Source organism: Fukomys damarensis, unplaced genomic scaffold (genome assembly GCF_012274545.1).
Source record: "Fukomys damarensis isolate Sample0158 unplaced genomic scaffold, DMR_v1.0_HiC HiC_scaffold_3, whole genome shotgun sequence".
NCBI lineage: Eukaryota > Metazoa > Chordata > Mammalia > Rodentia > Bathyergidae > Fukomys > Fukomys damarensis.
This window is the reverse complement of record NW_022900915.1, coordinates 36,688,353-36,705,065: the sequence shown is the minus strand read 5'-3', so window position 1 is coordinate 36,705,065 and position 16,713 is coordinate 36,688,353. Positions and strand designations below refer to the sequence as shown.

General features: G+C 40.1%; 1 protein-coding gene across 1 annotated transcript in view; it reads left to right on the top strand.

Annotated features, from left to right (window-relative positions):
• Adgrv1 (adhesion G protein-coupled receptor V1) overlaps positions 1-16,713 on the top strand; it is a 405,831-nt gene that overhangs the window by 59,114 nt on the left and 330,004 nt on the right. The window contains exons 26-33 of the mRNA XM_033767703.1: positions 3,414-3,494; positions 4,795-4,934; positions 7,509-8,118; positions 10,688-10,903; positions 12,230-12,445; positions 13,150-13,394; positions 14,387-14,568; positions 15,305-16,116. Coding sequence (XP_033623594.1) covers positions 3,414-3,494; positions 4,795-4,934; positions 7,509-8,118; positions 10,688-10,903; positions 12,230-12,445; positions 13,150-13,394; positions 14,387-14,568; positions 15,305-16,116 — 2,502 coding nt within the window. The remainder of the gene's footprint in view (positions 1-3,413; positions 3,495-4,794; positions 4,935-7,508; positions 8,119-10,687; positions 10,904-12,229; positions 12,446-13,149; positions 13,395-14,386; positions 14,569-15,304; positions 16,117-16,713) is intronic.

The window sequence follows — 16,713 nt, the reverse complement described above, 5'->3', positions numbered from 1 at the left end:
ATATTTTTTTTCTTTTATCCATGCATCTATTGATGGGCACCTAGGCTAGTTCCCTATCTTGACTATAAGTCAAGTTTGACCATAGTGCCATATTAAACATGTATGTGCCGGTGTCCCTCTTGTATGCTGACTTCCTGTCCTTCAGATAAATACGCAAGAGTGGTATAGTTAGATCACATGGTGGTTCTATCTTTAGTATTTTGAGAAACCTTCATATTGTTTTCCACAGTGGCTGTTCTAATTTACATTCCTACCCAGTGTGGATAAGGACTCCTTTTTCTCTACAATCTCTCCAGCACTTATTAATATTATTTTATAATAGCCATTCTGGCTTTTTTAGTGAATGAATTACTAGTTTTTGGAGAGTATAGACTGAAATCTTGTAATTCCTTAAGATTTATGTAAACAGCTGTGACTGCTTTCTTGGTCAAAAGAATATTCCTATCTCTCTACATAAATTTTGAGTACTAGTTTTATAAATTTATATTCAACTCAATTTCTATGAGGTTTGATGAATTCTCAGGAATACCTCCTTTTATTATGTGAGTTCCCTTTTGTTATCCATTGATGTTTTGCCAAAGTATGTGTTTTTAGAATGAAGTGTCACAGTGATACCAAATCGCTGAATTACAATTGTCATTTATAGCAGGTGTTCCTAAAACCTCCTCCGACTGTGCCTCCTTTTTCCTTTCATTTGCTTATTTGTCCGCGTTTGGAGTGCATGTTTTGGCTGCCTTTGCTGTGTGAAGTTGGTGCACACCCCTGATTCATCTTAATTCCTTTTTCATCCCCTTTCCCTCCCCTCCCTCCACGATCCTTCCATCTTCTGGTCCCCTTCCCATCTCCCTACCTCCTGTTATCTACCTTTTACTTTGCTCTTTCTTCATAATTTGGGTTTCTCATGCAAGAGAAACTATGCAATATGTAAGCTTGTGTCTAATTTATTTCACTTCACATTATGGCCTCAAGGTGCAAACATTTTCCTACAGATGCCTAAAGCTTATCCTTCTTTATGGCAGAGTAGTACTCCACCGTGTGTAAATACCATGTTTTCTTTATTCATTCATTTGAATTTTCACAGTAGGTCCATTAAAGGTATATCAAGGTAACACAAGTAAACACCAATCCTTTTAGGTAATCTGTGTGAGATTATTCTCACTAAATCAGTTCAATAATACCTTATCCTCAATCTTAATATTTAGAAAGCTCTAGTTATCAAGTATGTTAGGAGTTAAAACTCATGACATGGTATCTGTACTGAGTGAAGTTATTTGTATTTATCTTGTAAAGATGAGCTATTTATACATGCTTCTTTTCAGAAAGTCTGCTGTGTTTGATTACCAGGTGTTCACTGACAGTTACAGAATACAAGCGCCACACCCCGTGTTACTTTTGTAATTACAGGAAGTGGAAAATTGGCATAGTATTCTTCAGGACAGTCCCTTTTGCTATGAAATTATTATATTATCATCTGTGTTACTCTGATGAACAGAGTTGTAGTATATAAGCCAGCCAAAGGGAGGTTCAGTAGGACACATATATTAAAATCATCTCTGTGTATGCAGGGGGCCTTTGGGGTGAAGTGAGTGGGTTTCCCCTTCCTGTGTTCCCACCTTGGAGAAGGCAAAGCAAAGCAAGCTCGTGCTTTGGAGCAGAGGTGTGATTACACAGCAGAGTCACAGCTTGGAGAGCGCTCAGCACAGGACGTATGTGCTGGGTGACCTGGCCGGTGACATGCGAAGACCCCGGCTCTGCTTGTCCCTGGAGAAAAGCCCCACACCTCCATTCATTACCCCATGACAGGATTTGCATTGATAAGTTACTATAAAATATTTGCAAAGCTGCCCTTTGTATCACAACTAAGATTTCTTATTTACTAGAAAGCTGAGATATTGATATCGATTTACATTGGAGAGCCCAGTATTCTTAGATGCCCCCCTTACTCTCTCACTGTACCCAGGGCCCTGCTCACGCTCGGTAGCACTTTACCACTCAGCTGCGCACAGACTCGGACATCAAATATTCTTGAGTTGACCATTGCGATCATAGTGATACTTGTGATTTCGTGGAGACATTTTCCCCCACCTATAGAAAATGCGTTGTTGTATGCTAAATGAGCATGCGTACTGGCAAGTGAATTCTGGAGTTTCTTTCTAAGAAGTAGTGGCACAGCTTATTTTCTCTGTGAGTTGGCATTGGAGAGAGGAAACGTAGACAGTGTCCTCCACCCCCACATGTGCCTAGACTGTGCCTGACTGCGAGACAGCTTGGAGAGCTACGTTCTCCTGAAGACCCAGGGAGCGCCCTCTCCTCCGCACTCTTTTGTCCCCAGGGCTGATTCTAATCTTCCAGCCGCAGCCTGAGGAGCTGTTTTGTGTTAGCCAAAGCATGGATGGGTAAATGTCATGTCTCCTCATGACTTCCAGGTAGTGTGGGAACGAGGCTGCGAGCTGTGGATTTGGTGGAGATTTGTTTGACTTTGAGGTCTCTTACATGGCTTTAGGTCCTGGGTGCCTCAGTTGGTGCTGTGTGGGAGATCCAGTCCTATGGAGGGAGAAACAAAGAGCAGGTCAGGTGTTAGGCTAGCGTAGTAATCCGGGATATGGGTAGAAGCCCACATGTATGGGTGTGGCTTTGCTTTTCTTACTCCGCTTTTCATAACTCTCACTGCTGACCTCCTGTCTTCTTTGCAAACATTTGGCCAAATAATGGTTGGAGTTTGAGGGTGTTGCTCCTTTGCCTGTATTGCCTTTATGTATTACCAAGGCATTTTATGCTTTTTCCATATTATTTTCTGTTATTTTATTTTTTCTTTACAACATTTCTGTAAAAGGCAGCACTGTGTAGGTGAGAAAGACAGGATAGCAGAGGGGTGTTGCTGCAGGTTTTCCAGCTGACACGTCTCACAGCCAGGGCTGGAGAGCTGCTTATCCCATGTTGATGGCAAGGCTGAGGATGGTAAATGCTCTGGGGCTTTCAGTGTGTGGACGGGAAAGTGTCATATGCATTTCTCTAATTTTGATTTTTTTTTAGTACTGAAGTGACTGTCACAGACATACAGGCCTAAGTGTATTCCTGATACCACGTGGGTATTTTTTAAAGGTCAGAAAACAATTTGCACTGATAAAAATAGATGAAAATTTAAAACTAACATTATCAAATAGTTGGAAATGTGAAATACCAACCACGATTTACATGAACTATTTCCTGAAACGATGAATGAAGTTGTTACTTAGTAGCTTGACTGGCCTTATGATTCTGTAATGTCCTACAGTGATCTGCTTTCAGTGGCAGAATGTGTCATTGGCGAATATGATTGCATTTTCCTCTTACTGTGTTTTAAGAGTTCTTAACTTTCTCGTTGTGTCACTGTGTGTTGTGTGGGCTGTGTCTCCGCGTGTCCCCTGCTGCAGTGGCTGAGATCTTTAGGGTTGATGGCAGTGGTAGTGGTGATGGGGACGTGGAACCCTTCCTCCCACCTGTCCACAGACGTGGTAAGCAGCTGCCCCACGGCCCTTCACTAGTACATGTTTTTATTTTAATGTCTCTTCGCAGAGGCAGCGATACTAACCCTACTGATGCCTCGTATGTGTTGTCCTTTACATATCTTACCTCACTAACCCTCACAGCAACTTGGTAAAGTGTCGCTTGCTCCAGGTTGTCACCTGCTAGAAAGTGGCTGAGTCGGAGTCACTTCCCTGTCCATCAAGCCCAGGCTGTGGTCTCTCGGAGCTTAATGCAACTCCCTGAGTCTGACCAGACAGCAACTGCGCTCTCATGACATTTGTAAAAGCAGTCGTTGAAAAACATTTTGTATAGCTTTGAGTGCCTATTATATTTCATGTTAAATGCATCACACTTGCTTACTATACAAAAAGAGCCGTGAGTTTTTATGTGTAGCATTTACTCAAAACAAATGGAAAAAGAAATGAGGAATAAAATAGATGGGGAGACTTAAATTGCCAGTTGTAGGGAAAATATTGAAAGGAAGATGCCTTCTGAAATGGATTCATGCACAAATGTGATTCTGCTTTTAACTTTGCATATTTGTTCTAATGTGAAGAGAATATTTAGAAGACTTGATAGCTGAAAGAGAACTCGCTGTCCTTCTCAGAGGCTCCTTTCCCAGTGCCAGGTTGTTTTTTGGAGGGTCAGAACTCACGTTCCCACTCCTCCATTCCTAACTTCCATCAGCGCCTCATTAATTTCTCTGTATTTATTTGCTACCTATAGGGTTTTTCTTTTTCTTTTTTTGGTCCTCAGTAATGCAAAATGAACACTGAATTACTTCTTAGGAAAATAGAAGAAGTTTCTTTAGATCTTAGCATCTTTTTAGTTACAGGATTGGACTGTTTGGATCATATTGATAGTAAGATTGTGAGAAAGCAGGCCTGGAGTCAATGCACCAGGAATTAATCCTCAGCCAGATTGACTAAATTTCTGTTTCATTAAAGGTGAACGTGAGTTAGGCTCAAGTACTTTGGAGGTCAGTGGAAGTTGTGGACCTTCCTCCTGGATTCTCTATGTTCCTTTTCATAGAGAAGAAAAACAAGTTTTCTTTATTCATCTCCAAGTGCCCTTGTAACACTTGTGTACCAAGTTTGTGCCAGTGTAGAGAGTCATAAAAACGAATATATGTGGTAACCATTTGTGTCTGCCGTTCTTTCTAAAGCAAATTAGAATGTACTCTGTGAATGGAATGGCTCTTTTCAAAAGTTGCTCCTTGCCTTTTCCTGTGGTTTGTAAATGACCGATTAACATTTTCCTGCTACTTGTTGGAACTTGTTCCTGCAGCCAGCCTAGGAGTAGCTTCCCAGATCCTGGTGACTATCGCAGCCTCTGACCATGCCCATGGCGTGTTCCAGTTTAGCCCAGAGTCGCTCTTTGTCAATGGAACTGAACCAGAAGATGGGTACAGCACTGTTTTGTTAAATGTGAGTACTTTTCCCCTCCATTCCTGCTGTGTTCTTACAAAATGTGTTATTGTATTATGAAGGTGTGTTTTCTGTTGTTTTTTTTTTTCTTTAGGTAGAAAGGAATGAGCCCATTGGCACAGATTGTACAAATTGATAACTGAGTAGTGATTTGGCATTTATCTGTGTTTAATTGTGCATATAAATTCATTTTATTATTCTGAAGTCTAGATTTCTGACCCTTTAGTTAAGGAGAAATACAACAAAGCTGTGCTATGATTATTTATCTGATGCAGATTCTTTTTATGAGATTGGACAGACTGTGGTAACAAACATCTCCAAACTATCAGTGTCTAAGCACAACAGAAATTTGTTACTCGCTCATGGTATTCATCTGTCCTAACTGGTGAGGGCTTCTGATCATCGGTCTTTTGTTCACTCTAGAGGCCAGGCATTGCAGAGCCTCCCGCTCAGCAGGGGTTTCATCTGAACTTCTTCCTTCGTTGTGCCTTCTTTTTACGGAACTGAGGATTGAACCAAGGGCCTCCTGCGTGCTCAGCAAGCGCTGCACCGCTGAGCTCCCTCCCCTTCCCCTTCTGTCTCAGGTTGAGACCGGGCCTTGCTCAAAGGCCCAGTAGATGAGCTCCTCCAGACCTGTTTTCCCCAATGCTTTCTGAACCTGAGTTTCATTCTTTTTTTTTTTCCCATTGAGTTTATTGGTACATGTTAGGTATACAGTACGGTTGCATTCATCACTGGGATCTTGTACCTTTCCATGACAGGTCTTGGCTCTCATTGTTTCCCCACACCCCTGCCCTCCCTTCACCCCTCCTCCCTTCCCTATTTAAAAAAGCTTTTTTTCCATTTTTTCATTTTCTCATGTTTTTTCCTTTTCCCTTATTAGCTTTCCCCTACCCTTCCCACTTCTCCTACACCTTTAGCCCTTTTCTTCCTATTTCACATTGTCATTTATACCATTTGGATCTTATTTACACTTTTAGTTTTTCACACCAGAGGAATGATTTGGTATTTGCACATGTGTGTCTTATTTATTTCACTTAAGGGTGTGACCTCAATATGCATCCATTTTCCTATGTATAACTCTAGTTTCTCATTCTTTATAGCTGATGGGCAATTGGGTTGTTTCCAAGTTTTAGCTATTACAAAATGAGCCGCTATAAACATAGGTGCGCATATATCACTGTGATATGATTCTTTTAATTCTTTTGGAAAGATACCCAGCAGAGGGATGGCTGGGTCAAATGGAACCTTTAATCCTAGTTCTTTGAGGTATCTCCATATTGATTTCTACAGTGGTTGCACCAGTCTGCACTACCACCGACAATGGAGAAGGGTTCCTTTCTCCCCACATCCCTGCCAACATTTGTTATTGGTTGATTTCTTGATAGCAGCCATTCCTTGTGGGGTGAGGTGGAATCTCAGTGTTGTTTTCATCTGCATCTCTTAAATGACCAGTGATGTGGAACATTTTTTCATATATTTATTTGCTGCTTTTACTTCTTTATACTTCAATTTCCATGGTCACAGCAAATCACATGGCCATACCTAATGTGAGAGGCTGAAGTACAGTCCTGTTCTGCTATTTCCTAGAAGGAAAAAGAAATCCAAACATTTTTGAACAGAAGTGTTAATGATAACTCTGTATGGTTGTGTATATGTGTGTTCATTCTACTTGGTTCCAGCAGAAATTCATAAGGATTCTATTGTTCAGAGATCCAGGTAAGCTAGAAGCTTTCTTAGTACCCTCAGCTTTTATACAAATAACAAAGAAAAGTCCCCCAACATGTTATTCTGTATTACTTGGGCAGTTCTTCAATAAACTGTTGTGGAATCAATTGACCAAGTGTAGAAAAAATAGTTACTTAGAAAAAAGAACAAAGAGTTAGGGAGAAAGATCACGTTTTAATAAAGTCATTATCTATAATTTTCTTTTGAACTAGCAATCATTTTGAGTACAAATAAAAATTATTTTTGAGGATAAGAAACTGGGAGTTATTTTTGAGCATGTCTAAGCTGTTCATTCTTAATGTATTGAAAAAAATTTCTTCCTTTTAAAATATGTTTTATTTTACCTTCGGTCAAATATGGGCTTTTGTTTTTGTTTTCTGGTTGTATTATATCAAAGACAAGGAAATACTATTTATTTTTAAAATGAATTTTATGGATGACTTCAGAAAAGTGCCACACATCTATTCCTTATAATCAAGTAAATACCATTTTGGCAGTAAATGTAAATTTTTTATAAATATGCATGTGTAATAAATTGTTGGTCACGTTTGATTCATTTTTAATGTATATTATAGTTACATATAAGGTATACCTATAATTTAGAAACTAAAAATTTTCATCAATATGTGGTTTCATTTAATAATCACTTTTTAACTACTCTACATTTATACAATTCCCAAGGGTCTCAGAGATGGATGGCATATTTGCCTGCTTTCAGTAATGTTCCAGTCTTAAGAACTTACATCATAAAATTAAATTTATAATGCCGCTATCATTATTTGCTCGCAGCCTCTAAGTCAGTGGGTTTTCTCTCTTTGAAACATCTTACTATTGACTGTTTCGTAGGTGGTAAGGACTCATGGAGCGCTGTCCCAGGTGACTTTGCACTGGGACATAGACTCAGACCCTGATGGCGATCTTGCTGTCACGTCTGGAAACGTCACCTTCGAGATTGGGCAGACGCGTGCCCACATCACAGTGGAAATCCTGCCAGATGAGGACCCTGAGCTGGATAAGGCATTCTCAGTGTCGATCCTCCGTGTCTCCAGTGGCTCCTTGGGCGTTCACACCAGTGCCACGTTAGTAGTGTTGGCCAGTGATGATCCTTATGGGGTACTCATTTTTTCTGAGGAATATAGACCTCTCAGAGTGGAGGAAGTGACCCGAAATGTCACATTATCCATCATCAGGTTGAAAGGCCTCCTGGGGACGGTCAGAGTCTCCTATGCGACACTAGATGATACGGAAAAACCACCTTATTTTCCACCTAATTTAGCCAGAGCTACTCAAGGAAGAGACTATGTATCAGCTTCTGGATTTGCTCTTTTTGTGGCTAATCAGAGTGAAGCGAGAATAACTATCTCGGTTTTGGATGATGATGAACCAGAAAGGTCGGAGTCTGTGTTTATTCAGCTACTCAGTTCAGCTTTAGTGGAGAAAGTACAGAATCGCCCAGGTAAGCATCCACTAATGTGTTATGAGAAATAAGAATCTTAAAACATCGAATGTAGGCTTTAGTAAAATGAAAGCGTCTATAAAAATACTAAGGTATAATTCTGAAAGTATCATCTCGTACAAGTTTATCTGTAAGACAGTGGGAAATGAACATATTTTCTCCTTCAAAATCATATTTTTAATGTCAGTTATGTTCTCAGAGTAAATTTCAGTAGCTTCTGGGGACTCGATGTGTAACTGATCTCTAGCACTATTGTGTATATACACAGCTTTAGCCATTCTGGGACCAATCTAGAGTCCAGGGATATTGTTAGATTCATTTCTGAAGGTTCCCTAAGCACCCAGCCTTCTTTGTACAGTATTGGTAACAGATATCTGTGTCACAGTAAGAAATTGTAAAAGTTTGTGGGGTTACATACCCTGAAACATAAGGTTCATGTTGCTTGTATTCTGCCACATGGATTAAGGCTTCTTAGAAGCTTCTTCACCTTACTATAACACCTGGGTTGGGGGTAGCGTATAGGGTGAGCAATATTCTTAGCCATAAGGAAAGTAATTATAGTCCAACGTTGTAGAAGGGAATTTATAATTGTTAACATTATCTACACATTGGGTTCAATAATTCCCAATGATGAATGGCATCATACTGTATACCTAAAATATACCCATAAACTTTATGAATCATGAAATTATAAATAATTTTTTAAACATAAAAAAATTCTCACATAACCCCTCCCCACTTCTTTTTTAAAAAGCCAGATTTAACCGGGTGAGGTGGCGCACATCTGTAATCCCACCACTCAGGAGGCTGAGGCAGGAGGATCGCTAGGAGTATGAGACCAGCCTGGGCTACATAGTGAGTTCCAGGTCAGTCTCAACTACATAGTGAGACCCTGTCTCCAAAAAAAGCCAGATTTAGATCAGTTAATATAGGAACTAAATTTAAATAAAACTCAGTAATTATTCTTATTAAGTAATAGTTGTAAAGCACAGCTTTGTTTTGGCTAGGACCTGTGTTGGTGTTAGGTAACTTATGTTCCAGGATATAGCAACAAGCTATTTCACATAATTTTTAAGACCCTAATTTTCTCATCCATAATATACATATACTATGAGGATTAAATATGATATTGTATATAAACTTTAACAGTGTCTGGCACATGGTAAGCACTCAGTAAATACGTGCAGTCATTATTAACTCTGTGGTACATACGGGGTATCTGTGTACTTCCGAGAAGCAGTCCACATGCGTTTTACATTTGCTATGTGCCCAGAACCATATATTATACTGAGACAATTCAGAACAACTACGATGTAAGATAAACAATAAACACTTAACTACAAGTCTGTTTAATTGTGCCTCAAATTTCAATAGATAAGTGTGGCCTAGAACCTGGTGCTCTCTTCTGAGTATGATCTCATCAACTCTCATGGATGAGGAGGTTGGTCAGCAGGTGGGATCGTGTGTAGGGGGACTCCCATCCTAGAGAGTGGAAGCTTTCATAGCTGGCTTGGTGAGAGGCTGCAGGGAGAGAGCAGGGCGTGGGGACACCCGTCTGGCTGTAGTAACCCTCTGGACAGTGCCTGCCAGTTTGAGTGTGAGGCCTTAGATGATTTCTGGAATTTCTTTGTGCCTCACTCAAGATTATGCATCTGTAAGCACCATGCCTAGGGCAGTTCTTTCACGTGTAATCATATATCAGCAGATGAATAGATAAAGAATCTGTGTGCACAGTTGCATATTATTTGGCTTTACCAAAGAGTGAAATCCTGTTATTTTTGACAAAATGGATGGAACTAGAGGACATTACTGTAAGTGAATTACGCCAGGCACAGAAAGATAAATATTGCACTCATGTGGAAACTAAAAAATTTGATCTCAAGGAAGAGAATAGAACAATGATTATTAAAGAGTGGAAAAGATAGGAAGGACAGAGGATCCTTGGGCGACAGATTACAAATACTACTAGGAGGAATAAGTTCTAGTGTTTATAAAAGGTTGACTACAGTTTGTAGCTGGTCTCTGAGCTCAAGCAGCTAAATTACTTTTCTGCCCAGTTTTGTAAATGGAATGCTTTTTAAAAAATTGGCATAGCGATGAACTAATTAGAAGATAATTCTGTATCTTCATTATTATCTATTGTAGCATTATGTAAGTTGATGATTAATTATACATGAATCACTTTCCTCTTTGATAAATTTCCAGCTTATGAAACTATTCCTCTAGGGTAACTGTTTCTTTGCTGATATTTTAAAGTCAAATCATCCATAGAACATAAGTTTCAGGAAAGCAGGGAGTTGTGATTTATTTTTGTATCTCCAATGCCTAATATATTTTTTCTTTTTCTTTTTTTGGTACCGGGACTCAAACTCAGGACCTTGTGCTTGCCAGGCAGGCACTATCACTGAACTAGATCCCCAGCTATATGTATGTGAATCTTTTAAAATACAAACAGCAGAGAGGAACATCAAATGGGGATCTCATTTGGCTGATGGACTCTTACTGAGGTTTCTTGATTTTCAGGTATTTCTTAGAACCTTGATATATTAGCTTGTTTTCTGCCTTTCAGTTCCAAACTCTCCTCGCCTTGGGCCTCAGGTGGAAACGGTAGCCCATCTAATTATCCTGGCCAACGATGATGCCTTTGGAACTCTTCAGCTCTCGGCACCAGTTGTTCGAGTGGCCGAAAGTCACACTGGACCCATCATCAGTGTGACTCGAACAGGAGGGGCCTTTGCAGATGTTTCTGTGAAGTTTAAAGCCGTGCCGTTGACTGCGATTGCTGGTAAGAAGAGACATCTAGGAACAGTGAACTCTTAGAGGGACACGTGTCCTTGGTTAGTAGAGCTACCCAAAGAGATAATCAGGAAAGTCAGCTAGAAAGCAGTGTTATTCTTGCATCTTTTTGACACAAATCTAGAGCTTTAATATATCCCTGATCTGTATTTGTGAAAACTGATAGTAAATTTCTGCATGCATTCCAAAGCCATGGTTTTCAAAATGTGCACAACCTAATGAAAAGTGAACTATGGATGTCCCTGGCTTTCTCTTTGTGTATGTTTTCATTCTTCGAAAGGGATTCCTATGTAAATGGATACTGAAGACCACGGGATAAAATGAGCAGCTGCTGCTTTCAGTCCTTCAGCCAGCCCTGTCTGTAACTCCTTTCTTCTGCTCATTTACTGATGAGGAATATGGAAGAGGCAGTGGCTAGCATTAGCCACTTTAAGTAGGAAAAATGATTTCATTGTCAAATGCCGGCATTAAGATACTGCCTTCCAGTCAAGTTCCAGCATTTAGAGAGAGATTTGTCTAAGAGCAATTAAATTAGAATCTTTCTAGAGTTCACTCAAGGTAATGAGTGTGAATGAATGATTTATTTGCCTGATTTGTAGGAAAAAATCATGTGGACACGATCCTTGCTTGAGAAGACACTAAATCAGATGCCCCCAGTACTGCATGGCATGCACATTTTTGGGGTGGGCAGCTCCTTAGAGTCCCCAGCGTCCTCCAGGTGGCCTCACACCAGGACAGGTAGTGGGTGTGACGAGTCTGTGTCCTGAGACCTTAGATTGGACTTTCCAGTGAGATGTGCTCTACCCATTGTGGGATCAGAAACAGAGCACACCCCAACCTTCATGACACTCAGCAGTAGGTAGAATCCAACTTCACAGGAAAACCTCTCATTTTGAGCCACACCATTAACAATACAGATGTGCAAGAAAATAATTTATCTCCTCGTGAGACTAGAATTCTAGGTCTGTTCTTTGTTCTAAAAAAATTTTATATACATCTCTTTTTTTGTAGATAGGAGACATTTTATTGTAATGAATAACTCTGACTCTCTCTAAATACACATGCCCAAATACACATGCACACAGATGCACACCCAACTATGTACACGTCTTTCTGAAAGTGAAGGAATTTCCATGAGCACCCTCAGGAAGTCCTTCCTATTATTTGGTGATTTTGAAAAGAAACGTTTTCTTGTTTAGAATAAATGTAGTTAACATCCTGAAAAAGTCTGCCCAGGTGCATCCATAAATTTTGTTTGTGTTTCTACAGTATGGAACGTTTGTCCTATTTTGGAGTAAGCCTTTTATTTTTGTAGGTGAAGATTACAGTGTAGCTTCATCAGATGTGGTCTTGCTGGAAGGGGAAACCAGTAAAGCTGTGCCAATATATATCATTAATGACATCTACCCTGAGCTGGAGGAATCTTTCCTTATTCAACTGCTGAATGAAACGACGGGAGGAGCCACGCTCGGGGCATTAAGGGAGGCGATTATTATTATCGAGGCTTCCGACGACCCCTATGGACTATTTGGTAACCATGTTGCTTTGTGTCTTTTACTTGCCCAGATGAGACATAGAAAATGGCCTCTTCTTTATTTTTAGACACTCAAATTGATTGATTCAGGAGTTCTTTTTTAACCTGCTAATACTGGTATATTGGATGACCAGGTAGAGTAACTGGCAAATGGTCAGTAGTTATTTAAAGATAAAAGAAATAAAAAAAGAAAATCACTTCTTAACACAGACATGGAAACTACAGCCCACTAGGTTTTAGGTCAGATCTGGCTCCTACAAGTGGCTTCTGAAATCTTAGCTAATTCTTTAGAAAACTTATTTAAAGAAATTCTCATTCAGATGTGGATTTTTGAGCTTTCTTGCTAAATAGGAAAATCTGGGAACATCAAGTCCATTTTCCTGTGTAGTTTCACTGGTGAAGCAAAATAGCATGTACCTCTGTGGACCACGCTGGCCCCGTGTGCCCAGCTGCAGGCCCCAGGGATTTATTTCACTTGTGTCTCGTACATCCGTGAGCCCTGTGGACATCTGAGTTTATGGGTTCTGCTTTTATCACAATGAAAACTAGTTTGGCAGAGCTGATCAAGTGGTATCTCAGCATGTTACTGAGATTCTGTGGGGTGCGGTTACAAAGACTTAGGGGAAAAAGGATCCACTGTGCTAGTTTTATGTTCACTTAGTTTTCCTTTTACTTGAAATCAACTCTTCTCTGCCCTTCAGGTTTTCAGATTACTAAACTTATTGTAGAGGAACCTGAGTTTAACTCAGTGAAGGTAAACCTGCCAATAATTCGAAATTCTGGGACACTCGGCAATGTTACTGTACAGTGGGTTGCCACCATTAATGGACAGCTTGCTACTGGCGACCTGCGAGTTGTCTCAGGTAATGTGACCTTTGCCCCTGGGGAAACCATTCAAACCTTGTTGTTAGAGGTCCTGCCTGACGACGTTCCGGAGATCGAAGAGGTGAGAGGCATAGCTAGTTTAGAATGACATTGTAAATTATGCTTTGTTTTGCAGTGACTAGACCAGGTGGCTGTTGCTGTGACATTTTAGAAAGGATGCTATATCAATAAGATATATCTATAGCAAATAAGTTATATCTGCAAAAATGTCCAAAATGTGGTAGTTTGAAAGTATATAACAAAAACAGGAATACTCTAGAAATAGATTGTATATGCATGCCAATTTACCAGAATAAGATTTTTTTTGTGTGTGTAATTACATTGCACTTTTCAACATTTTGGTTAAATGATTAAATGTATATATGCACCTATAATAATTCTTGCTACATTTGCTTTGTATAAACTTAATTTGTATTCATGTTCTCTTTTGGCTTGAGTGTGAACCAGTCTTAATTATTTTCTTGATTTTCTACTAATTTTTTCATCTTCAACCATTATTGAGAATTAACTATATGACAAATATACTAGATATATATTCTCCTGATATATATTTTTTTTTCAAGAAGATGCAGCAGTATGACAAACTCTAAGTTTAGATGACATTAAAATATGGTGTTTTATCTTTTAAGCTTCTCGGTAATTTCTATTTAAGGCAAGGTTGGAAATAAAGCACAGTGGATTAACTTTCCACCAAAATGTATCTGTGGTGTTTACCTTAGATTAAAAAGGCATAGGACCTAAAATTAGTATTATTGAAATGATGAACACAAACAGGGATCTTAAATTGATTTATATGGTTATGTAATTGGACCTTAAGGAATTCAGACAGCCTGTATTTCTCATACATAAGCAAGCGCTACTATGAAACATTGCTGGATTATTCTGTTACATGCTGGGTTTGTAAATGTAATGGGGGAGATTTTTGAGTCTATTTATATTTTTTTCCATTTTGTTCTTGTTCATGTATGGATATGTTTGATTAGTTTCCTGCATAATTCTTATTGTAATTTCAGAACGGGGATGCTGTTAAGGAAGTTTTCACTGTATTTTTAGGTTATTCAAGTGCAACTAACTGATGCCTCCGGTGGAGGTACTGTTGGGTTAGATCGAGTGGCAAGTATTATTATCCCCGCCAATGACAACCCTTACGGTACGGTAGCCTTTGTCCAGTCGGTTTATCGTGTCCAAGAGCCCCTGGAGAGAAGTTCCTGTGCTAACATAACTGTCAGGAGAAGGTACATGAGACGGCTGTGTGCACCTGCGGGATGGTGGGAATTGTGGGTGTAGAAGGGATCCTTCTACTACTACATAATTTAGATTTGGTGGCTTTTCTGTATCACAGCTCATTTTGTATGTTATTGCAATGTGTTGAGTCCGTTTACTCAGGGGGAAGCCCATCACATGCACCACGCCCATTGCTAGTGAATTGGCTGACGGGTTACGCACCGTTAGGCTGCCTCACTCCAGAAGCTTACTGCTTCCATCTGCGGCCTGTTAGAATCTCAATACCTCTGGCATCTAAGTTAGGTAACACTCACTTGTCACATGACGAGGTACATTTTCAGGGTTCATTTTTTCTTGTGAGCCCCCGTAGTGTTCACTGAGCTCCTTCAGTGGCAAGTAACTATGCTTCCTATAAAAGTACCCATAATGTTGTTATTGCTTTGTTTCAGTGAAATTTAGCAATAAAATCATTTTTGTGATTCTCTTTGAAAGTTCTGAAATGGATGCCATTGGCCTACCTTGCAGGATGTTTTATCTTAGCTTTATTAAAAATAAACATTATTTGATTGAAAACTGACAAAATTCCTTTACATGATAAAAGATACAGTGTTGAGAACCAGAGGTTAATTAATCAACACGGTTGTGTTTTACTTGTACTTCAACCATAGCCAGCGCTGCTCGGCTTTGCACGCGATCCGCACAGGGCTTTGAGTGCTTAACCGTGTTTTAATTGCCTCCACCTTTTAGCGGAGGGCTCTTTGGCCGGCTGCTGTTGTTATACAGTACTTCTGACATTGACGTAGTGGCCCACGCAGTTGAGGAAGGTCAGGATTTACTGTCCTACTACGAGTCGCCAGTTCAAGGGCTTCCTGACCCTCTTTGGAGGACTTGGGTGAACGTCTCGGCCCTGGGGGAGCCCCGGTACACCTGTGCCACTCTGTGCCTCCGAGAGCAGGCCTGCTCGGCCTTTTCCTTTCTCAGTGCTGCTGAGGGTCCACAGTGCTTTTGGATGACGTCGTGGATCAGCCCAACTGTCAACAGTTCAGACTTCTGGACCTACAGGAAAAACAAGACCAGGGTGGCGTCTCTGTTTAGTGGTCGGGCTGTGGCCGGCATTGACTACGAGCCTGTGACAAGGCAGTGGGCCATGATGCTGGAAGGTGACGAGTTTGCAAATCTCACAGTGTCCATTCTTCCTGATGATTTTCCAGAAATGGACAAGAGTTTCCTCATTTCTCTCCTCGAAGTTCACCTCATGAACATCACTGCCAGTTTTAAAAGTCCGCCAACCATCGGCCAGCCAAATACTTCTACAGTTGTCATAGCACTCAATGGTGATGCCTTTGGAGTGTTTGTGATATTCAGCATCAGCCCCAACACCTCCGAAGATGGCTCACTCGTGGACGTTCAGGAACAGCCGCAAACCTTGGTGGAGCTGATGATCCACAGGACAGGAGGCAGCTTAGGTCAGGTGATTGTGGAATGGAGAGTTGTTGGTGGATCGGCCACTGAGGGTTTGGATTTTATAGGTGCTGGAAACATTCTGACTTTTGCTGAAGGTGAGTCTTGGTTCTAAGTGATTTTCAGTTTTCCCCAACAGTCATCATAGTCAGTTTTATGTTAGTGCTCACAAGAACTCTCCTGACAGTGTATTTTTGCTCATGTGTAGAGGTAGACCACAGCTCTGGAGAAAGTAGTAGTTGGCTTATCGATGACTAACATCCATATGTGACCATATATGCATCTTTTTCATTGAAAAGAAAAGATTTTCAGGGAATATGTAAATTTTATTTTTTATGCATGCTCACGTGACTTTAAGGAATCACAGAGGCAAATATAATGCAGGTTCTAATTTGTAAAGGAAGTTTTGGGATTAAGCAGTGTGCCCACACCCAGCATGTGGGTGAGCATCAGTGGGACCTGTGAGTGTCAGGATAAATCCTCAATGGAAACAAACTTTGGTGATGTATTCATAGTAAATTAATCTTGGTGACTAATTTATAATCCAGTAGTCTTCTTGGATTTATCTATGAAAATTTTCATAGACAATGTAAATTATGTATTAAATGGCCTATAAAGTAGAATTAGGGTCAAATTCACTGATTGGTTTTTAGGACTAGTTGAATCATGTGATATATGAGAAAATTTATATATAT